The 22,821-nt window shown below is 42.5% G+C and overlaps 3 protein-coding genes across 4 annotated transcripts; 2 read left to right on the forward strand and 1 right to left on the reverse strand.

The window, feature by feature from the left end:
• Positions 1-38: 38 nt before the first annotated feature.
• Positions 39-2,446, reverse strand: srrd (SRR1 domain containing). Its single transcript, XM_080434139.1, has 6 exons — positions 2,160-2,446; positions 2,018-2,058; positions 1,566-1,783; positions 1,372-1,470; positions 1,113-1,264; positions 39-1,024 (listed from the first exon to the last, which is right to left on the reverse strand). The coding sequence occupies exons 1-6, from the start codon at positions 2,309-2,311 to the stop codon at positions 787-789; spliced, it is 900 nt and encodes a 299-aa protein (XP_080290265.1). The 5' UTR covers positions 2,312-2,446; the 3' UTR covers positions 39-786.
• A 38-nt stretch (positions 2,447-2,484) lies between these two features.
• On the forward strand, positions 2,485-9,274 carry LOC308089428 (tuftelin-interacting protein 11-like). The gene is made up of 15 exons (XM_080434138.1): positions 2,485-2,633; positions 3,124-3,337; positions 3,886-4,063; positions 4,223-4,394; positions 4,500-4,627; positions 5,159-5,320; positions 5,419-5,604; positions 5,806-5,985; positions 6,799-6,933; positions 7,044-7,147; positions 7,272-7,440; positions 7,657-7,900; positions 8,086-8,228; positions 8,429-8,594; positions 8,732-9,274. Exons 2-15 carry the CDS (start codon positions 3,135-3,137, stop codon positions 9,076-9,078), a joined length of 2,517 nt encoding a protein of 838 aa, XP_080290264.1. The 5' UTR covers positions 2,485-2,633; positions 3,124-3,134; the 3' UTR covers positions 9,079-9,274.
• A 176-nt stretch (positions 9,275-9,450) lies between these two features.
• On the forward strand, positions 9,451-20,414 carry thoc5 (THO complex 5). 2 transcript variants are annotated; one of them, XM_080433114.1, is made up of 20 exons: positions 9,451-9,563; positions 10,018-10,123; positions 10,548-10,691; positions 11,325-11,438; positions 11,738-11,835; positions 12,199-12,345; positions 12,456-12,570; positions 12,766-12,898; positions 13,017-13,094; positions 14,009-14,052; positions 15,322-15,421; positions 16,600-16,708; positions 16,800-16,901; positions 17,795-17,891; positions 18,758-18,875; positions 18,990-19,093; positions 19,203-19,290; positions 19,569-19,684; positions 19,839-20,029; positions 20,167-20,414. In XM_080433114.1, the coding sequence occupies exons 2-20, from the start codon at positions 10,028-10,030 to the stop codon at positions 20,228-20,230; spliced, it is 2,058 nt and encodes a 685-aa protein (XP_080289240.1). In that variant the 5' UTR covers positions 9,451-9,563; positions 10,018-10,027; the 3' UTR covers positions 20,231-20,414. The 2 variants fall into 2 exon arrangements, with proteins under 2 accessions (XP_080289240.1, XP_080289241.1); XM_080433115.1 differs by having other exon boundaries at positions 9,457-9,481.
• Positions 20,415-22,821: the final 2,407 nt, after the last annotated feature.

A 22,821-nucleotide genomic window follows, 5' to 3' on the forward strand; every position in this document is an offset into this window, starting at 1 on the left:
AATATGCAAGTTTATTTTGCTTTTTCATTACCATCTGGTGGACAAATTAGGGGACAGAGTGACATGACACTTGTATACAAACTACAAACATAGCATCATTAGTCGTTTTGCATAGTTTTGTGACTCAAGTAATAAACAATCCAAAACATAAGTGCAAACAGACTGCATCTTTTTTTTTAATTAATTATAAAAAACATGTTTGCAAATTGTACTAAAATATTCTTCGTTTCCATTTTTAATTTGGAAAATGGTTATTTTACTTTTAACCCCTTCACATCAAGTTCATGTACCCATAATTGTAAAAGAAAAACTTGCATATGAAGTCACAGTTAAATGCAAGGATTTACTTTGAGCGTTCCTAGCATTCCTTTATTCTATCCCTATCCCTACACCCCACTTAAAAGGAGCAAAATATAGTGGCAATGGGCACTGGGCAGTAAGGTTCCACAGTGATTTTCATAGAAGAAAAAGCCCTTTTGCACACCTACGGAGGCGGACAGGTGCGTCGGAGTAATGAACTTGAAGAGCAGAAAAAAACAGTCCTGCACACTGTCTTCACTTACAGAAGATTTTATGATAGGGATACAACGTTTCGGTCACTCGGACCTTCATCAGGCATCATCCACTGATTTTCCCCATAGTAGCCAGCCATTGAGAATTATACCATCAGTTACGTGTTTCCAGACTCAACCCTCAACATGAAACGGAACCTTAACCTTTTATAGTTATTGATATCGATGTCAGTAATGAATAAAAGGAGCCCCAGACCAGTTCCTGTCTCCATTCTCAGCTCTTTTCTCTCAGTATAATCTCCAGATCACCACAATGTTGATACTGTGGCTCAGGTGGCTCTACCCAAGTGCATTGAGGTAGTTTGCTGAGGCCACTGGAAGGGAAGCGGATGACGACTGTGTCGTTGAAGACATCAAGGAGACGGGATGGACAAGGCAGGGGTCTCTCCACACACACAACTACAGCCTGAGCAATATAGCTGTAGTCTCGCTGGAATTCTCTCTCAATCATCCTAACAGGATCACAGAAAGCAAATATCAGCTTGTCTCTCCCCTCCCATATAGACAATATAGATAGACAATATCCCTGCAAAAACAAACCTGTCCTGTATTCCAGAGAAGCCGTTTCCTATGATGGTCAACTGAGGCAGAGTTTCTCTACTCCAGTTCTTCCATAGCAAGTTGTTGTAAAGCGCTTTCCCACAATGCATCAGGTAGAAGAGGGTGGGCTTAGTTGTCAATCGCTTCCCTTCCTGATGAACACAAAAGATTTATTTCAACCCAGGATACATTTCAACCATCTTTAAACTGATCATAGTTGAATGATTTGTTTCTGTGCCCAACTGCAACAGGAGCCTACCTCATTCTCTGTGATTATGGTTAAACCCAGCTCTCTTAAGACATTCCTCTCCCCGGAGGAGAACACAGGATCATAGACACAGCAGTCCTTCAATGGTATCTAAAAAGATGCAGATCAACATGCGGCCATTAGAACCAGGTTACAATTCATATCTCTTGCCATGGCAAGACCTTTAGAGATCTTGATTTTCTGACCTGGAGGGTGTCAAGAAGTAGTAGCAACATCGCAAGCTGATATCGAGCTGACACACAGGATGAGAAGGAGCCCAGACCATAACACACACAGTGTTGTTCTGGATCACTTCTGCCATGTGTGTTCTTCTCTGACTGGCTGTCAGGCATCTCAGTGGACAGAGCCTTTCCAGTCGCTGAAGGTTCGGAGGGATCTGTTAGTCCTGACATTGTCAGCTGTTCTGAAGAGGAGAATGCCTTTAGTGTTACACAGCTGCTAACCAAGTCCAAATCATCAGCTCACCCAGGATAGTACACAAACTAAATTCTTTGTATGTGCAAATTGGTGTGGCAAATGGCAATAACAATAATTCCGATTCAGGAATTTTGCTGATAACTCGACTTGTTAAACTTGTCACTCTGCGTGCCTAAAGTGAGAAGTTGCGATACTTTCATTCTTGAAATTCCAAACTCACCTTTCCATTCTTTCCAAAATTCCTCACATCTCAGATCAGACCTACAGAGGAAATGAGGCTATGTTAAAATGACAGTCTTCACATTCCAAGGTGCAGAAAGTTTATAAGCAAACAGGAGGGGAGCGGTTCATCCGTCTCTTACATGGTGTCTCTGATCCGTTGAATGGTTTTCCCAGTGTCCAGCTGATCCTGACATGATGCTGATGCTGCGGCTGCCAACGGTGGCTGGGGTCTCCGTGCTGCCCCCCCTTTACGACGCCGTGCCACCTGCCACTCCTCTCCCGCGCCCGACATCTTCTACAGTATAAATACCGTCAAGTCATGAAGTCACATATCATCTGATTAAATTAAAAATGAAATAAAACACCCTCTACTGAGGGCAGTTTGGACCATCATAGGCTGTGCTGTTTCGCAGTGAGTCCAAAACACGTGGGACTGAATAGAGAGTGACACACGGTTTCCACTTCCGGTAGTATAGCGGAAGTAGATGTACTTGTGTTAGCGTATTATTTTCAATCCCATGTTTTAGATTCCATGCCCGTAGCCCCTTGATAGATTATTATTGTAAACAAAAGCATTTGGTATCCTGGATTAAGGGAATAACAAGTTAGATCAGGTAAGACTGCCAGTGCCATTTATTTGCTGTCTAGCCAGACTTTGTAATTATGAACAAACTATTACATGTACTAACTAGCATTAGCAACTTTTTGCTAGTAACACCATACATACGTTTGTTTGTTTGTTTGTTTGATTGAATGATTGAATACTTTATTTAGCCGTTTGCACAAAATAAAGCACAAAGTTCAGTTCTATACAAGGTCTGCTAAAAAGGATTAAAACCCAAGAATGTTTCCATCGGGGTCCATGTGTATTCAATTCATCGAAACATTTAATGACAGACAAATGTACAATACTATGCAAAAACATCATATAAACAAGTAATCAATAAGGAAAATATGTACATTAAACGTAACTTCATCTCGTCCTTCACATCGTTCCCTAGTAGTAACGATGTGTTCAGCTGTTCGTTAAACTACTGTATAATATGCCAGCTAACCAAGTTGGGAATTGTGGTGGGTGATCATGTTGTTTGTTGATTTCCCCAGCAAATCCAGACATGTCCATGTCCCACCTGTATGGACGGAGGGCAGAAGAGGAAGATGGGGTGGAGGTGGAGAGCTTTGAGGTGACAGATTGGGACCTTGCTAATGAATTCAACCCAGAGCGTCAGAGATTCAGACAGACCAAGGACCAGGCCACCTATGGCATCTGGGCTGACAGGGATTCGGATGATGAGAGGCCCAGCTTTGGAGGCAAGAGGTAGGCTCACTTGCTGCTACATCAACTGTGGCATGTTAAAAACCATCCAAACGGTTGTAAATACTCATCAACATGAAATAGTGCAGGGGTCTTCAACAAGGGGTCTGGGGCCCCTAGGGGGTCCTCAGAGTTAATACAAGGGGTCCGCCAAATCTTTGGGTGATATGATGTTCTTTATATATAAACCGCTTGAACCCTAGTAGCGTCCCTATTCTGAGGAGAACTTTTGCCAAAAATAGCCGATCTACAAGCTTTGTAGATCGGCTATTTTCGGCAAAGAGGTCTGGTGTGGAGGGGGAAAAGAGCAGTCTAAGGAGCCAAAGGTCAAGTTTACTAAGTACTGACGGTTTAAATATCTCAAAATGCACATTAACACGAATCCAACATACACAGATGATAGTGCTGTCAAACAAGTCTGAAGGGGGTCATCTAAGGGCTTCTTGGTCCAAAAGACGTTGAACCCTGAGTACTTTAGTGTGTGTGTGTGTGTGTGTGTGTGTGTGTGTGTACACTGTATATATTACATGTCTGTCTGTATATCTTTCCAGGTCTAAGGACTATACTGCTCCAGTGAGCTTTGTGAGTGGAGGTATCCGTAAGACTGCAGCTGAGGAGAAACAGCAGCAGAAAGCTGAAGCAGGCTCTGATCACTCGGATGAGGATGATGAGCCTCCTGCACCAGCACCAGCACCTTCTCGTGGGGCTGCGGCCAGTAAACTCCAGACGGTACTCTTGTTTTTGACTTGATGTGTGTTGGCGATGATGATGATGCTATACTGTATGATAGATATATGATAATGTGAGCGATTGAGACTTATATCAATCGCTTACAGTCCAATAACCTTGTTACCGTGTTGTCATGAATAAGTGTTTGTGTTTTCCTAGGGGGGTAACTTCCGTGTGCACCAGTCCAAGAACCAGTCCAAGAAGTTTGTAGCTGGGATACGGACAGGTGGAGATGTGGGTGGCTGGGAGAAGCACACGAGAGGGATTGGACAGAAACTTCTACAGAAGATGGGCTACCAACCAGGCAAAGGCCTGGGCAAGAATGCTCAAGGTGGGCAAACGTGGACAGCACAGGATTGATGGGAGCAGAATTACCATTGGCTAATGAGTATATGGATAATTATACATTTAATATGTTACACTGTGATTGCTTCAGGTATTCTAACCCCCATCGAGGCAAAGGTTCGCAAGGGCAAGGGAGCAGTCGGCGCCTACGGCAACGAGCGAACCCAGCAGAGCCTCCAGGACTTTCCCGTTGTTGACTCGGAGGAAGAGGAGGAAAAGGTAGAGTTTTGAGAAATGTTCCAGCTCTGAACTAAATAAGAGATGCAAGGCTGTAGTGAGTAGGGGTCACATTTATACAATTGTGTGGAGGATCCATACTTTAAGTGTACGTGCACACAAAAGCTGAAAAAACACCTGCATGGCATTCTCTCTTTATAATTCAGAATCTACTTGGAAATATGTGTGCATGCCCAATATCCCACAATTAACTCCCACAATTTACCATACCTTAAGGTTATGATGACATGGGCTATATATCAGTAGTAAAGCAAAGAATTGTAGGGTTAAAAAGTAAAAAATAAAGTGCTATTCTTCTAATAAGTTGTAACTTACCAAGAAGCCAGTCATTGCGCACAGCTTCATTCTGAAGTATGTTATCTATGCTGCTGTGTCGCAGAATAAAATAATCATGTGTTGAGGCAGGCCATCAAGCAACGAGGGCTGTGACAGTATGATCTTTTCGGACTCCTTTTTGTGCATACGCAACGGATATGAGACCACAGAACATCATATCTCATTTCTCTGATGTAGGAATTCCAGAAGGAGCTCGGCCAGTGGAGGAGGGATCCTGCAGGTGCAGGAGGAAAGAAGAAGCCCAAGTATTCCTACAGGACCGTAGAGGAGTTGAAGGCTAAAGGAAAGCTGGCTGGACGGAGCACGCAAACACCTGCTGGAGAGCTGGCACAGGTTAAGGTGAGTTGGGAAGGACTCATACATACACACAATCTCCTGCTGCTGTTTTGATTTCTAATCTTAATTCTTATTTCCCCCTTCTCTCTTATAACATCTAGGTGATCGATATGACTGGGAGAGAACAGAAGGTATATTACAGTTACAGTCAGATGAGCAACAAGCACAGTGTTCCAGATGAAGGTCCACCCAGCACACGGGACCAAAAGCCATCTTCCTTTGCTCTCCCTGAGCTAGAACACAACCTGCAGTTACTGATAGACCTTACAGAACAGGACATATTACAGGTAACTAGTAGACAAGAACCTGTATCACATATTTTGGGCTGCAATAAAAGGTTTCTCTCTCTCAGTGATCTGTAAAGTTACCCCCAAAGAATTTCACCGCTGCTTGTTTATTCCATGTGTCTTTTGTGTCCCCCCTCTTTTATCTGTCACTACACCCCCCCTCTCTCTCTTTCTCTCTCTTTCTTTCTTTCTTCTCTGTAGTCTGCCAGACGACTGCAGCATGAGAGAGATGTTGTTGTGTCTCTGAGCCATGAATCCGCCGCCCTGCAGACTAGGTTGACAGCAGAGCAAGATGCCATTCAGAGGATGGAGGCTGTGCTGGAACTGGTGGAGCGCTTCCAGTCTGGAGACTTGGCACCAGGGGTGGGGCCCAGCCTGCAGGTACTCACACTAGCATTGTGCAGATTGACATCGTGTATTGACAATCTCTGAAGCAGTTGCTGATTGCAGAGGCCCCTGCCAATGTAAAGGCAATCTTTGGACCGTTGAATAGTAATAAGCCGTTTTAAAATATTTTTTGATTAATTGATCACAAATTCTATTTAGTCCGCTGTGCTAGTCCACAAATAATTTCTTGATTACGGGTTTACATTTTTAGAAATAAAATGTATCGGGTAGAAAACTAGAAAATAAGCTGCTCGTCCTCCAGTGCATACTCTATGGTGGTTCATTGTTCAATTGTCTGCACATTGTATGTGTGTGGCATGTGAATAGTCTCCCCATAAATTGTACAATGTTGTTTTAAGTGGTGATCATAAAATTGTGAGGAATGGTTGCACACTCAAGCTTTTGTGCAGTTTAGTAGAACCTAAGCACGCTGGTTTCTGGCACTGGTGTATTTGCTCCATCTTTGCCAACAGTTGATGTGGGTGCCAGGTAGCAGCTATGGCAGGGTGGTGACATAATAGGAAGGTGGAAACATACACCTATATTGGTGAGGTGCTAGCTATGAATTGGAACGGTACCAAGAGCTTAAAGGGACACACCGCACATTCATAAGGACGATGCAAGTGTTATATTTATTGTGGACCAATCTTTGACCAGCACCCACACACTGCTCACAGTGACAGTGATCAAGCCATTGAAAATATTCACACAGTGGCTGGTTTGCTCTTATCATACTCATACTACTTATCATAGAGTTGTGAACCTTCCTATGGGTTAATTGTTTAATGCGTTTCTCTCTTTGTCTAGGAATGTGCTCGGATCTTTGAGACCTTGCAGACAGAATACTATGAAGAATATAAGACCATGGGAATGGGGGATCTGGCTGTGGCTGTGGTTCATCCTTTACTTAAAGAGAAGCTACGTACATGGGACCCATTGAAGGTACGTTCCAGCAGCTTCCCCATCACATATGTGGCTGCTACGATAACCACAATGCTTTCAGCACGCTAAAGGATCAGATTAATTTCGTATGTATTTTGTGATTCTTGTAGGACAGCTCATATGGTCTGGAAGAGGTTGGACAGTGGAGGGCAATCCTTGAATCGAGACAGTTGCACTCTAGTACCCCGGAAGCAAGCATGGACCCCTACCACAGGTAGAACGTGTACACACACACACACACACACACACACACGTATATGCAAATGTGGATTGCTGTTACAGCCAGTGATGGAATGTGTTTGTTGATAGTATTTATTTGTGTCTGTGTGCTTGTCCAGACTTCTGTGGGAGGTGTTGGTCCCAGTGATGCGGTCCTGCGTGTCAGGCTGGCAGCCTCGTGTGGTTGGACCCATGGTGGACTGTGTGGAAGTATGGGCTCCAATCCTCCCCCTTTGGATACTGGATCACCTGTTGGAACAACTCATCTTAACCCGCCTGCAGCGAGAGGCAAGACACAAACACACTCGCATTAAAGCCTGATTTATACTTCCTTGTACGACAGTGTCACTCAGGGAAAAAAGCTGATTTACAAGCTCACAAGATGTCGCATCGGCTACTTTCTGCAGTCGTACGACAGAATATAAATTTATTAAAGAATATATAAAATTAACGCCTACAAACCTTGCCTTTCTAAACAATCGTGCTGTTTTGCCTATACAATAGGTGGATACCTGGAACCCTTTAACTGACACGGTGCCCATCCATTCCTGGCTTCACCCATGGCTACCACTACTGCAATCACGTCTTGAGCCTTTGTACCCTCCCATCCGCAGCAAGCTAGCCAATGCTCTACAGCGGTGGCATCCCAGTGACACCTCAGCTCGCCTTATACTGCAGCCGTGGAAAGACGTATTCTCCCCAGGAGCATGGGAGGCCTTCATGGTTAAAAACATCATCCCTAAACTAGGTATTATCATATAATCATAGCGACTAATAGTTGACTACTTTGGTTTTGCCAGGTAATGAAGTAAATGTATTTTTTTACCACATTTATTTTCATCTGTCTTACATGTTTTTTTTGCTACATTTTGTCTTCTTACACCTCTTTTCACCTGCCTTTACTTTCTCCTCTCCCTCCCTCCCTCTCCGCAGCTCTGTGTCTTGTGGAGCTGGTTATTAATCCTCACCAGCAGCAGATGGAGCCCTTCCACTGGGTAATGGACTGGGAAGGCATGCTTTCCCCATCCAGCCTTGTGTCCTTATTGGACAAAAACTTCTTTCCCAAGTGGCTGCAGGTTAGTGGGTGACAGTTACAGTAGAGAGGAGAGGGTGTTAATCCTTGAACATTTGCAGATCCTGCCATCACCAATGAACATTACCATGTAGAGGAGTGCTTACCCAACTCAAGGATTAACACTTTAATAAGATACATTTACCCTTGATTGGTTGATGAATATTTTGATTAGTAATGCTTCAAATGTCTTGATGTTTCTAGGTCCTTTGTTCGTGGCTGAATAACAGTCCTAACTATGAGGAAATCACAAAGTGGTACCTGGGTTGGAAGAACATGTTCAGTGATATGCTGTTGGCTCAACCACTCATCAAAGACAAATTCAATGAAGCACTGGACATTATGAACCGAGCAGTGTCCTCAGGCATGGGTTAGTAACACACACACACTCACGGCATGTGGGTAACAGTTTACAGCATGCATTTACATGTATCCTTTGTCTCCTGTGCCAACAAATAGTGTATCCATACAAACATATCTCTCTTTTCTTCACCCTGCTCTCTGCAGCTGGATACATGCAGCCTGGCGCGAGGGAGAACATTGCGTACCTCACGCAAACAGAGAGACGTAAGGACTTCCAGTACGAAGCCTTGCAGGAGCGTAGGGATGCGGAGAGCGTGGCTCAGAGGGGCCAGGGTGCAAGTTTGCCGACAAACTTCAAAGACCTGATCCAGACCAAGGCAGAGGAGAACAACATCGTCTTCATGCCCCTGGTGGCCAAACGCCACGAGGGCAAACAGTTGTACACATTTGGGCGTATTGTCATCTACATTGACAGAGGGGTGGTATTTGTACAAGGAGAAAGGACATGGGTACCCACATCATTACAGAGTCTGATCGATATGGCCACATGAGGGTGGTGTCAGAAAAGGGCTGTTAATTTTTTATTTGTCCACATAAAATGTTATGGCTCTAACAGAGTTGTGACAGTTGTAGAGGTTATTAGTGGGCCGCTTAAATGAAAGAGGCACACTTTTTTTTGCCATGTGCATCTTTGTAAGTGTATAAAATGTCACTGGAACCATAAATAAAACCGTTTTGTATGATCTACTGTGCTGTTGTTATTTATTAATAATGTATTGTTTGTGTGTGATAAAAGTGTACATTTCATGGTTAAAATAAAAGTTGCCAGTATCTTACTGTAGGTGGTAGTATAGGACAGATTTGCATCGTCCCAACTGGAGCACCGAGGCCTTTATGGCCTGTATAAGCTTCCGTAGAGTCACAGGCGGTCTACAGTGGAACGAAGAGAATCTGGTGTGTTGTGTGTACACGCGTTATTAATGAGGAAATAATCCGCAAATAATAGATTTCATTTGTATTTTTTCTATTTCAACAGGTAAGCACATGATTCTGGGTAACTTCCCAATCACGAAGTGTCTCGATCAGTTTGTAATTCGTAAAGGAGTGAAAGTAACAAACGTTAGCTTCAGAGCTAGCTAGTTACCATTGACCTACAGCTTCCCTTTGCTCTGATCCGTAGCGTTAAGAGTTCTCCACTCCGTATCCCATAACGCCATGGACCAGAGCTAGCTTAGCTAACGTTAGCAGGCAAATACTTGACTTTTTTTGTTTACGATTTCTTAGTAGTCATTGATTGATTGAATACTTTATTAACAGATTTGCAAATAGTACAGCCAGCGACAGACGATTATACAATGGTGCTAAAAGGATAACACAAAGCCCTGAGGGCTTTATTATTATTGTGGTCCTGTGTATTCAATTCATAGAGACATTTAAAGACATACATTAATATACAATAATATATCCTGATTAATGATTCTATTACATAGCCAGCAAATCATGTCTTCCGATGCCCTGAAGAAGAGGAAGGCGAAGGTGCTCCGCGGTGAAGGAGGAACTCCTGAGATGAAACGTAACCGAGATGGAGACCAGCAGGTGAGGAGATATAGCTAGATGTCCCAGTCCCACTATGTGGGACATACAGTTCCTAGATCAGTAGTTCTCAGATTTTTTCAAGTCAAGGTCAGGACCCCTAAATTGATATGGAAGCAGACCCCCATCTGAATCTGAAAAGAGGTTTGTTTGAATTGACCCCCGTATACATTTGTGTTGTTAAAAATGCATTTTACAAATTTCCCAAAAAAGAACAGTAGATCTAGTTGTGAGCTTGTAGATTTGAATAGCTGAAGTATTAAAGGGGGTTAATGTGGTTAAAATGATTTTGATGATAATACTAACCAATTGAGCTGGCCCTCAACAATGACCCCATGATGATGGGGCTTTATGGAAGAAAGATCAAGTTAGTCGCATTGGATAGTGGAAAATTGTGCAAAGATGTATGCGTTTCTTTTGCTCCCAGGATGTCCGCGTGTACAGTGAAGAGGTGGAGCTGGATGGACGGGATCCAGAGCAGGACTATTTGCAATACAAACAGACGTGTGAGAGTTTGGCCAAACTTATGGGCGAGATACAGGAACTTAAAGCTAATGGAGCTAAGGATGGGGTGAGACACATCAAGCACACAGTCACACAGTCAGTGCAAATTTATATACACCACATTTCCTAGGTTACTGATAGTTAGACATGCTTATAGGAAGGACATGCTAATACAATTAATTTCCTGTCAGTAAAAGGCATGTGTTCCTACGGAGCAGGTTTTCTTACCAGGTATAAACGATGCTGATCCTCTGTCTTCACCACAACAGTACTTACAGTATGTCAGAAACCTTGGCGATCAGTTTCTGCTACAGATATGATATTACTCCATGTTCTGTATAATCTGAAGACTATATCAGAGCAGGGAGGTATATAACAAAACACAGGGGAATGTAGAGCCTACAGGTGGAGCCTGTGGTGTGTGACAGCAGGAGGAAAAAAACAGTGGTATATGGACAGCTTATTAGACCGTCATTGGTCAGCTGCTTGATAAGTACAGTTACATAATAACTTACTGAGGATGCACTTAGGCTACACAGTAAAATCTTCTATTCATTTATCAAATTGCAACTCTGAGAGTGAAGGAATGTAACCAAATGGACCCTTACGTCCATTGTTTTTACATTCGTACACTCGTATTTAGGTTAACACTGAGGATGTTCTGTATGATAAACTGACGAGAGGTCTCTTTCCCTTTCAGTCTGCTGAGGTTGAGCAGAGACGAATGCAGAGCTGTATCCATTTCATGAATCTGAAGAAATTCAACCGTTTGGCTCATATGCGACTAAAGAGAGGTCGAGACCAGACACATGAGGTAAGTTGCCTAATGCATTATGCAACTTGTTCCATAAGTGAGACAGTTGAAGATGAGCTCACTCACAGTCCAAAAGAGAACCCCTTTCCCCCTACAATAATGTCCCTTTAGAACTATGGGGTTGGCAAAAAATTACAAATTTGCCAAAGTAATTCCGTTTTACACAATATTTGATTGTATATGATGGTAACTCATTTAAAAATACTTTTAAGGAAAACACCATTGCTGACAGCCGAAGTCCATCAAAATTGTTCCAGAATTCTCATCTTTATCTTGATTTTATGTGCCGTTTCTCACAGGCAAAGCAAAAAGTGGACGTGTTGCACCTTCAATTGCAGAACCTCCTGTATGAGGTCATGCACCTGCAGAAAGAAATCAGCAAATGTCTGGAGTTCAAGTAAGTATATTTACTAGAGGCTGCACAATAATTATGAGATTTCCACTAAATATTATGATACACATGTTACATGGTCTAGGACCTAGACCAATACCTAGACTCTAGGTATTTCTTTGTTTGGCCAAAAGCTGTTCAATAAATCAATGTAGCCAATGGTTAGAAATTCGTTTAAATCACATGAATGAACTAGATTGTTTTAGGCCAAGCCCAGCACCAAAAACTTGCCATATAGCCTAGATATTGTATTTGTCAATATTATGTTTCCAAGCTATTTGCTATATATTGATTTGTGCTCCCATATTTACCACTGCTACTGCAGCAAATCTACATTTTACCAAGTTAAACGTCCTTTCCCTGTTCTAGGTCTAAGCATGAAGAGATAGACTTGGTGAGTGAGGAAGAATTTTACAAGGATGCCCCCTTAGTGATAACCAAACCCCACATCACCAAAGAAGACTCCCACCAGCTCACTCTGGCACGACTCGACTGGGAGTTGGAACAGAGAAAGAGGTTCACAGACACACTATACACACGGGTCCCAACCATGTGGAATTTATAAAGCACTGTATTGGATGGTGTTTTTTTTTACCTGATCGTTTATATATTGTTGATGTTTGTAGGCTGGCAGAGAAATACAAGGAGTCTCAAACCACTAAAGAGAAGATACAGAAGACCATTGAGGTTAAGAAGGAGCATTTGAGCAGCCTGCAGCCAGGACTGAACGCTATCATGCAGGTACACACACTCTGGATAATAGAGTATTATTGCGTTACACATGTTGAAGGAAGCCACGCTGTTATTAGACTGTATTCTCTTGTTAAATTTTAAAAGCATGCTTTTTCATCTCTCATTGCTGTGGATTTTTGAAAGTTGTGTTAATCGTTGGTGTATTTTCTTTCGCTTATGTATTGATCCTCTGTCCTCTCACAGGCATCTCTGCCAGTGCAGGAGTATCTGTCCATGCCCTTTGAGCAGACTCAGAAACAGACGGAGATCGCCCGGCACCTTCCCCCCTCTCTCTACGTGTTGTTTGTTCAAGCTTCTGCTTATGGACAGGCCTGCGGTAAGCAGCTATTTAATGTCTTTCAGACGCTGCACATGTTATGGCCTTTATAGCCCGTCTGGGAGCATCAAGTGAGTCGTGGCGTCTTAAGGATTTCTTTCTCTTGTTAATATTTCAGACAAGAATCTGTGTGTGTCGATCAGCGGAGATGTAGAGGAGGCCAAGGCTTTATCCAAACCTCCAGAGGACTCCCAGGGTAAAAGCTCTTCTATACACACAACACACACACATGTACAGTATATATACATTATAATGATAATAATAAAATGTATTCATATAGCACCTTTTTAAACAAAGTTACAAAGTGCTTAACAACTTCAAATCAAACATAAATCATAAGCAATTACAGCAACAAAAACAACACCCTATAACATTATCAGTGAGAATAGATGCATTAATTTCTGCTGTTAGGGGGTTAAAAAGGCTTTTTTTTAATAAAAATTGGTTTTGAATTTAGATTTAAAAATGGTTATGGAGGTAGCACCCGCCTAGACTGGAACATCTAGTAGGGCCGAATCAGAGGACCTCAGGCGACGGACAGGCACATGGGGTTCCAGAAGCTCAGCTAGATATTGAGCTGCTAGGCCGTGAAGAGCTTTAAAAGTTAACAATAAAATCTTGAAATCAATTCTAAAGGTTACTGGCAGCCAGTGCAGCTACTTACTGGGGTTATGTGCTATGATCTCCTAGTCCCAGCAATGAGTCTGGCAGCCGCATTCTGCACCAAAATGCATGCAGTATATGGATCCCTTGCTGAGAGTTGAGTAGAGGGCGTTAACAGTAGTCCAGGCGAGATGAAATAAGGGCATTGACAACTTTGTGAAGGCTAGCGGTGGAAAAGACTGGTTTAATTCTGTGGACATACATAGTATATAGATACATATTTACACAGAGACACAAAAAATGTCTGCATGCAAGATTGAGAATCTAACAAATTGCTTTGAGACTAAATTTAATGGCATAACTTGATGCGTTGTGGATGAAGATAGCAATTTCCGCTATTTTTGAAATGTTTGAAATGTTTGGACATTTGGGAAATTTTAAAACATTTGTAACAATTTTGCTGTGAGAAAGAATGTAAACTGTTTCCACGTTCTCTGTGCCGTCCAGATGATGAGAGTGACTCTGATGCCGAAGAGGAGCAGGAAAAAACTGTGAGTTCCACCATGAGACGACCCTGTGTGTCTGTTGCTTTCTCACTCTGGTCTCGCTCACTCATTCTCCCACATGCACACATGTGCGTGCGTGCGTACACACACACACACACACACACACACACACACACACACACACACACACACACACACACATACACACGTCAGTGAGTTCAGTTCTCCTCTTGCATACCCACAATCAAAAAGTGGTGCCCCCCCCTGAAGCCCTCTCATACTGTGGTCTGGCACAGACTTGCACAGTGTGAGGGAAGAGCTATTGATTGCTTCCTGCGTCCGGCTTGGTGCCAGTCGAGGGATTCTGGGAATATTTACAGAGAATGGCTAGGTGACTGTAACCCGAGCTAGCATATACACAGCATCATCAAGGACCCCACCCACCTCTCTTGATCTCTCTCTCTCCCTCCCTCCATCACACACACACTCCATCTGTCTTCTTCTATATCTGTCTTTATTTATTTTTAATCGCTCTGTTGGGACTTCTCTTTTGCTGAGGGCGGTCCTCTGTGGGCCTCCTGTTAGGCTGGCTGAGTGGCCGTCTCTCTCACACAGGGACAGCTCTGTTGAAAGGTCTCACATTTCATCCTTCCTCTCCTCCTTCCATCCTTCCCTCCATCCGTGCCTCCCATTAAACTGCATGTTGGTCAATTTTGTTCTGTAATTGTCAAGGATTGAAATGTAAAGTCAAAAGATCACATTTCACTGCGTGTGAGCAGCTGAAATTAGATACATGTTTGTTACTGATCTCAGACTAGATATAGCACAATGTATAACATGTATTTAGCTTTTTTCTTTGGTAGTGGATACTTATCCGTCAAACTCTCCACTATTTACGGCATCTTATTGATAAGGGGCAATCACATGGTTATAGCTGGCAGCTAGTTCAGGTTAGGTACTGTTAGTATGATATGGGTTTGGCTTGCTTAGGGTTAGAATCTGAATCCGTTCAGAGCGCACTGTGGTTTCCGGTAGGAGACACAAAGAGTCTCCTTTGTGTCTCCTATCGGAACCGCTGCCTACCGGTCCGCTGGTCATCAAATTATTTGCTTAGGAATGCGACAAAAACTACAAAATATCCATAAATTCAAGTCTCCATGGGGTGACTAATTGATAGGAAAAAAATCATTTTGGGGGTGAACTATCCCTTTAACCGACAACGACATGCCGCGGCCCAACGGCTGAATATCCTCTGCCCTTTTCTTTTGGTTTACCCTCATGTGTTGTTTCCTGTCCGATGTTCTCATCTTACAGAAGAGGAGAAGGCCCACCACAGGAGGCCAGCTGGATGATAAGCGACGTGAGATGCTGAAGAGACACCCTCTGTCCCTTTGTTTAGATCTCAAGTGTAAAGGTACAATCACAATTTATGTCATATGTGTTTTTGGCGTCCGTTTGGGAATCGGACGGTTCCCGGTTCGATCCCCAGCAACCTCTGGGTTATCGTCGAAGTATCCTTGAGCAACTACTTACAATGAGCAGGTTGGTGCCTTGTGTTGTTATCTCCACCAGGCCGGAGATAACAATGCAGGCCGGACGAGATTGTTTTCGCCCCTGGGCGTGGTCAATTGTTAGTAGAAAAATGCATATAAATAAAAATTAATATAAATTTGTGAGGCAGGGTGAATGCTCTGTGGACCCCAGGTTGGGGACCCCTGGTCTAGGCAACTGAGGCCAATACTGGGGCCTCAGAGACCAACCATAGCCTGTTAGAGGGATAGGCCAGCTGGTAAAGCAGGGGTTGAACATGGTGTTATATTATTCTCTATGTTTGAGGCAAACTATTATGGTCATTGAGAGTCATAACAGACATAACACTCTGACATAAAGTGTGCGTGCGTAGGCTATTTTATTTGATGTACAAAGAGTAAGGCTTAACAGTAATGCACATTATAAAGTGCTTTGGATAAAGGCGCTATATAAAAAGCACCATTTACCATTTAAATGGCTGTAATAGGTCTGACCCAAACATTCATAATACAACAAAGCTGCATTCTGTATTGTTTGGCCCAGTCTACTATCAGTATTACTCATCAGGTCGTGACACCACTTGACCCTAGTCTGCCCCCTATTGGTGATGAGGTATCAGTGGCAGTTTGGAGGGGGGATCTGCATTGCAGGCGTAACTCTATCTAAAGCACCAAAAAAGGGTGGGGAGGGAGAAAACAAGAGGTGAGAGAGATGCTTGCAGCAGTATGAAACAGCAGCAGCTACAGCATTCTGTAAGCATGTTTTCATCCCCTCTCTTCTCTCTACCCCTCTTCTTGTGTTCTCACTGGTGGGTTACTTCCCAGCCCTCCATTTTCCTTTTAATAGTAGCTTGTTTTTTATGTTGACCGCATTACTAGTAGTGGCTGTGAGTGACAGGATTGTCATTGAGTTAACTGTCACTGCTGAGTGATCACCATCTGTATATGATTAGTATCCCGTCAGTGTCCGCACCCTATTATACCCCCCCACCCATTTATTAATGAATAAAATATGCAGTTGAATTAAGCATTGACATAATGAGGTAACATTATGTCTCCCCAGATGGCAGTGTTCTCCATCTGTTCTTCTACTACCTGATGAACCTCAACATTATAACTGTGAAGACTAAGGTGTCCACCGCTACTGACCTCACCACAGCCATCAGTGCAGGGTGTGTATAGGAGTGTGCTGCCTGTGTCCCACTTTGGATTTGTTTTTGTTTTTGTGAGTGTATATTCTAATGTTTTTAAATTTTCTACCAGTGAGCTGTTGAACTCGAATACTCTACTCAACTGCCTCTATGCCAACGACCAGGGCCGGGAAACACCCAACCCAGCTAACCGCTACCAATTTGATAAAGTCGGGTAAGGATCTTAAGCATGTTGCAACAACAGGGTGAATTACCTTTTAGGTCCGTCAAAGCTTTAAGTAGATGTTAAAGGACCATACCGGCGATTTTTGGCTAGATTTTTCAATCATCTTGTGCTTTAAAATGCATTAAAGCGCAACAACAAAACGACTTTGTCAAAAAGAAAACCTCCATTGATATTTGGTGGATTACCTATCTCAAGTGAGTGTCATGGGGGGCGTCCGCTGGCCTAGCGGTCCACGCACATGCCACATATGCTGGTAATCCAACTTGACAGCGTGTCGCGGGTTTGACTCCCGATCCCGACGACCTTTGCTGTATGTCACCCCTCATCTCTCTCCCCATTTCCTGTCAGCCCACTATCCTATCAATAAAGGCAGAAAAAGCCCCCAAAAATATCTTTTTAAAAAAAAAAGAAGAAAAGTGAGTGTCATGGAATGGAATCCAGTGGCTTCATTCAACATTCAACAAGTCATGATATGCTTTGAAAAATGGTTGACAGTAATGTAATGTGTACCGTGAGTCATAATCAATGGGCTAAGAAATACCAGTATGGTCCTTTTAAAATTAAATACAATATGTCCAGAAAAGTCATATATATTGTATGTTATAAAAAATAATAATATAATTAATCACTTTTCTTTGATTCACCTTTTCAAGTTACTAAGTGCTATTGCAGCTATAACATAAAAGGAACAAATACATCAACATCACCTCATAGATTTTAGACTTGCACTGCTGGCAACTTTTAGGTCTCACTTAGTGGAACAGAAATAGCACTATGCTAGCGTGACAGTGATATATATTTATAGCACGATAAGCTTGAAATTGCATTCGCTGTATCACTGTATGAAACGAGACGATTGAAGCATGTTGTTCTCTTGTAAGGATCGTGGCATTTGCTGACTACATTGAGGAGTTGGGCCACCCCTACCTGTGGGTCCAGAGTCTCGGAGGACTGCAGTTTCCCAGCGATGCCCCAGAGGTGTGTGGCTGTTCACTTCTAATAATGACACGGTGTATGATGTACAGCTGTATAATAACATCTCTAATAGAGTAGGTGCACAGTAAATTCCTGTTAAAATTAATTAAACACGGAGGTTGTACAAATGGAATGAACCAAATGGAGCTGTAAGGGTCCATTTGGTTTGTAAACTCAGGATATATTAACACTGGGGATTTTAGGTAGGCGTCATATGAAAGATATTGAAAACATCTTCAACAATGTAAGAAAAACTGAAGTTGCTTACAAAATCATTGGATATCTGTCTTTCTATTGCTTTCCCTCAAAAGTGATACACAGAAGTCTGATTTTGGTAATAATCCTGCACAGTATCCTTAGTGTTAAAGCTGCACTTTGTAACTTTACTTTTCTACCCCGGATTTGAACCCGGTTTCCTGCGCAAGTGCTGATTTTTTTTTTACCATTGAGCTTGCTCAGGGGATAAGTTTAATCTTGACCATCAGGTCAAAGGTTTAGGCATATTTTACTGAGGTTACGTTTAGGAATACCTGGTGGCGACCGTTCCGAGGTCGCCGGATTTGACCCGGGCGAGCGTGTTACGGGGCGAGCGTTCTTGTATTTATTGTATTGGCATACTCTACCATACAGATTGGACAAAATAAAAATGTATTCATTAAAAGTTACATAGTTCCGTTTTAATTAAACTTATTTGGTTACATTTGTACACTCCAAGAGTTATAGTGGATAAATTAACACTGAGAATGTTACTGTTCAGTCGGCTATGAGTAGGCTCTGAGAGTGTAAAAACACTGACGAAATAACCGAATACATAACATGGAGGTACACCGGTGTGATGATCATGTGACCTTGCTGTGTGTTGTTTCTAGGGTGTGAGCCGCGGCAGGGGCAGTTCTCTGAGTGCCAGCCACATGGAGAGTACCATGAAACTGCTGAGGGGGCGTGTCCAGTCCCGCCTTGCCCTGCACAAACAGTTCGCCTCACTGGGTAGAAATGACACACACGTGCAACAGCGAGACTCTTATTCATCCATCCCTTGATATATGGTCAACACTCGGACGTTGTGAATGTCACTGAACGCATTCTTTATTCTGTCCCCAGAGCACAGCATCGTCCCAGTCTCCAGTGAGAGTCAGCATCTCTTTCCTGCCAAAGTCATCTCCCGATTGGCTCGCTGGACCGCCATCGCATACCAAGAGTACAAGGTAGACACACGCATGCCCTTCATGATAAGAATCTGCCTGTAGTAAACCTACATAGCCAAGGACACAGACTCACATTTGACTGATATTCTGCTGTTCTCTCCCGTGCCAGGAACTGACATTTACGCAGCATGTGACAGATGCTGGTCTGGCTAAGGAGACTGACCTGTACTTCATGGGTGTGGTGGAGAGAGGCACAGGTACATCACAGGGACTGTGTAGACGAGTTCAGTGATTCTCAACCTTTTTAATTTCAAGTACCCCCATTCGATATGCTTTTTATCTCTGGAACTACACTGTAAAATCCTCAGTGTTCATTTACCTCTGAGAGTGTATAAATGGAACCAAATGGGGTGATTCCACGGTGTTTGGGCAGCAAAACAAAAAGCCCCTGTACTTCTATTGATGATGGACTTAACCACAAACCTACAGTTTTCTATCTGACTAGATTGCTTAATCAGTTTTTCTATCCCCTCAGCTCGTCTCCAGGCTGCGGTGGTGTTGAGCCCCCGTTACCCAGGAGTTTCTCCTCTATTCTCCCTCTCGCTCAGCTGGAAGGGAGAGCGAAGTGGATGTACCGATGACAACCTCAGAGTAAGAAATAATAATAATCAAATAATTTGTCGTCTCTTTCTTAGTTTCTTTGTCTATATAATTTATCTTATAAGCAGGTATTTTAAGTTACCTTTTTATTATATGGTAGATCATTTTCCAGTATTTGAACGTCATTTTTCTTACTCCGTCTCAGGCCATGGAGAGTGAGGTGAATGTGTTCAAAAATGAGCTCCAGGGTCCCCGTCCAGGCCACCAGCTACTGACCAATCAGATAGCACGCCTGTGTGTCTGTCTGGATGTGTATTTGGAGACGGACGGCCAAGACGACAGCGTAGAAGGACCTCGGGAGTTCCCCCGTGAAAAGATGTGCTTACGCACTGTCAGGTACAGACCTGTAGCAGTGGCCAGTGAACCGCTCGCACACAGACAGTCCAGTCACAGTAAAAGACATAAAGATGCAAATTCATCTTTGTGAAGATAACTAAGAAGTCTCTCTCTCTCTTCTCCTCTCTGTATTTCAGGGGTCCCAACCGCCTGAAGCCATTCAAGTACAACCATCCCCAGGGCTTCTTCAGTCATCGTTAACATGTCCCTGATAGCCCACCACCGTACAGAACCTTATGTCCCTAACTCCACACAGGGTCTATCTTTTTTTACTGCAGGACCTTTGAACCTCACATACTGTGTACCCCTAATAGTGGTCCTTTGTTTTATTTTTATCGCAATGTCCTTTATGACTGCGAAAATAAAAATTGTCATATTTTCTCGAGTAACCTTGTATCTTGATGTTTTCAATACCTCTTCTCATTTCTCTGCTCTGCTGTTCACTCAAACGTTTCCTCCTTTGTTCAGCCTCAAGCTGAAGCATCTTTACCTTTCTCTCTCTGCTATTCTATTTATAGGTTTAGACTAAGAGTACTGAAGCTGATTATTATGCTATTGGGGTTCAGCAGTGCTCTTAGCTGAGTCATTCCCACAGAGGTAAATGTTTCTGCTATATAGAACAGTTTTTTTTTTTTAAGGAAAGGAAAATGGTAGGGATGGAGTCATGCGTCATTTTAAAAAAATAATTAAAATTGTCATTTCAATTCCAATTAACTCAAACTTTATTTATAAAGCACATTAGGTTAAATTCATAAGATTATTATGCCACTCTAACCACTTTCGATCCTGTGTCCCTATTTTGGGCATGTCATTGTCATTGGCTAAAATAGATCTGCAGGTTCACACCTATTTTAAAAAAATAAATATTTTAAGCCATTTCGCTGTAGGGAGGCTATTTGGAGGTCCTTGGCATGGAAATTGGATGATGATGATAAAATGGTACCATTTTTTTCTACTCTGTCAGTGTCTCATAGGAGAGCTGTGGACACTTCAGAAACCTGCCTACCAGTGACATCATTAGGCAGTTTTTTTTTTTAAAGCAAGATTTCTAATTTTTTATTAATGCAAGAACAATGGCTTCCATTATAGCATGCTAACTTTCCAGGAATAGAAAGCCTGCAGTTTCTATTAGCTTGGATTAGCCATCAATTATGTCACTGGTGGGCGGGTTTCTGAACTGTCCACAGCCGCCCTCTAAGACACAGACGGTGTAGACAAAAATGGTACCATATAATGAGCATTAGTGAGGACCAATGTTGAAAATGGCTCAAGTCGTCCTTTAATACACATTTTAAAATTGTCGGTTATCATTCTGGAAGCAGAGGAAGAAGACACTGGAATACTGTGTATTATGCTTCTATACATGCACCTAATGGTTGATTAGATGCTGTTCTTTTGTACCAACACTATGAAATTCGTTCCCTCACATTTCTTTGACCGGCCATTGGTCAAAGCAACCAGGGAGACCTTGCTGCCTTGTAAATAAATGGACATGGAGTTAATTGTGGTAGAAAAGAGAAGCCGGGGGTATAATTTTTTGACATGGTAAAGTTTGAGTGTTTTCTATGTATCTTCACCATGCTATTAATACCAGCAGTTGATCGGGTGCAGTGAGACTGCGTTTGGCCAGTACAGTAGATGAGGAAGGCCCTGCCAGGACAACGTTTTCCACTGTCAGCTGAATTGTGTCCAGCAGCAGTAAGTTGTTTAAGTGTGTGCAAGAGAGGTTTCTCATTTACCTCAATTGAACTGGTATCTACTCTTAATACACACAGACAAGATTGGTTAAGAGGATGGCGTTTGTATCCAACTGCACTTTTTACGGGTGTAGTCAGTAATAAATCCTGTTCAAAATTCTACAGAACAGCTATTCTGGGGAATTAAGTACTTAATCTATATTCATCACAGTTGAATCTGACAAGAACAGATTTTCTCATTCGCTTTTCCTCATCACGTATTTATTACCTTTCTCTTTGACTTTCTGAACCATAGTCTTGTTTCAGCTCATTTCACCAAGCCTATTGTACAGGTAATTTATTGTTTATTTATTTTTGTAACTTTATCGTTTTTCTGATTTATCATGTGAGCAGCAATCAACAGTGTTGTTCTCAATCTAGAACCCCCCTGACCCCTGACCCCCACCCCCACACAGTACAGGAGCAAGCACATCCACTTACACAAGACAAATGAAAACAAAAACAAAGAGAGGGAAGTAAGAAACAAAAACCACATAGGCGGCTCAATACAAGTTGTATTATACAATGTATAGTATTATACAATGTATAGTAGTAACAGTATTGGTCTCTACGATGCTGACCATACTCATATATATATATATATATATATATAGTACATTATTGGGTGACAAACCCAACCTCCTGGCACTGCCACTGACCCAAGATCCAACCATAGACAACCTAGACCTGTTTATGTCAAATGAACGTCAAGTTCTTGACATGATTTATAAATGAAGACCATGTGAGATTACATTAGTTAAGTGTCCTAGATGTAGTGTATCTAATCTTCTCCAGCAGTAATAAATTCATCATCTCCTCGATCCACAGGAGGAAGGAAGGTGGTGTTATATATTTCCAATTAGTAAGAATGAGTCGTCAAATTGCTGTACAGGTAATTTCTATGTAAATGCTTCATATGTGTTACCGACCTTTTGTTGCAGGCAGACTAGAGGAATTGTGTAGGCTAGTTTTGGCAGAAAGGGTCAATGCAGGAGAGAAATCATTCTGGTGTGGATGTACTGTGTGATGCATGATTGATAGTTTTACAGTACCGTA

The sequence above is a fragment of the Gymnoscopelus braueri genome (assembly GCF_963280865.1).
Source record: "Gymnoscopelus braueri genome assembly, chromosome: 7".
Taxonomy (NCBI): domain Eukaryota; kingdom Metazoa; phylum Chordata; class Actinopteri; order Myctophiformes; family Myctophidae; genus Gymnoscopelus; species Gymnoscopelus braueri.

What these genes read in the sequence shown, in the direction of transcription:
- srrd (XM_080434139.1), bottom strand. Translation starts at nt 2,311, where the DNA reads ATGTCGGGCGCGGGAGAGGAGTGGCAGGTGGCACGGCGTCGTAAAGGG. An exon ending in ATTTTGGAAAGAATGGAAAG is followed by an intron (nt 1,784 to 2,017) that starts GTGAGTTTGGAA and finishes TCTCCTCTTCAG; the next exon opens with AACAGCTGACAATGTCAGGA. An exon ending in CCATAATCACAGAGAATGAG is followed by an intron (nt 1,265 to 1,371) that starts GTAGGCTCCTGT and finishes TGTGTTCATCAG; the next exon opens with GAAGGGAAGCGATTGACAAC.
- thoc5 (XM_080433114.1), top strand. Translation starts at nt 10,028, where the DNA reads ATGTCTTCCGATGCCCTGAAGAAGAGGAAGGCGAAGGTGCTCCGCGGT. An exon ending in TTTAGATCTCAAGTGTAAAG is followed by an intron (nt 15,422 to 16,599) that starts GTACAATCACAA and finishes ATGTCTCCCCAG; the next exon opens with ATGGCAGTGTTCTCCATCTG. An exon ending in GTACCGATGACAACCTCAGA is followed by an intron (nt 19,685 to 19,838) that starts GTAAGAAATAAT and finishes ACTCCGTCTCAG; the next exon opens with GCCATGGAGAGTGAGGTGAA.
- LOC308089428 (XM_080434138.1), top strand. Translation starts at nt 3,135, where the DNA reads ATGTCCATGTCCCACCTGTATGGACGGAGGGCAGAAGAGGAAGATGGG. An exon ending in CCCAGCTTTGGAGGCAAGAG is followed by an intron (nt 3,338 to 3,885) that starts GTAGGCTCACTT and finishes ATATCTTTCCAG; the next exon opens with GTCTAAGGACTATACTGCTC. An exon ending in CAGAACAGGACATATTACAG is followed by an intron (nt 5,605 to 5,805) that starts GTAACTAGTAGA and finishes TCTTCTCTGTAG; the next exon opens with TCTGCCAGACGACTGCAGCA.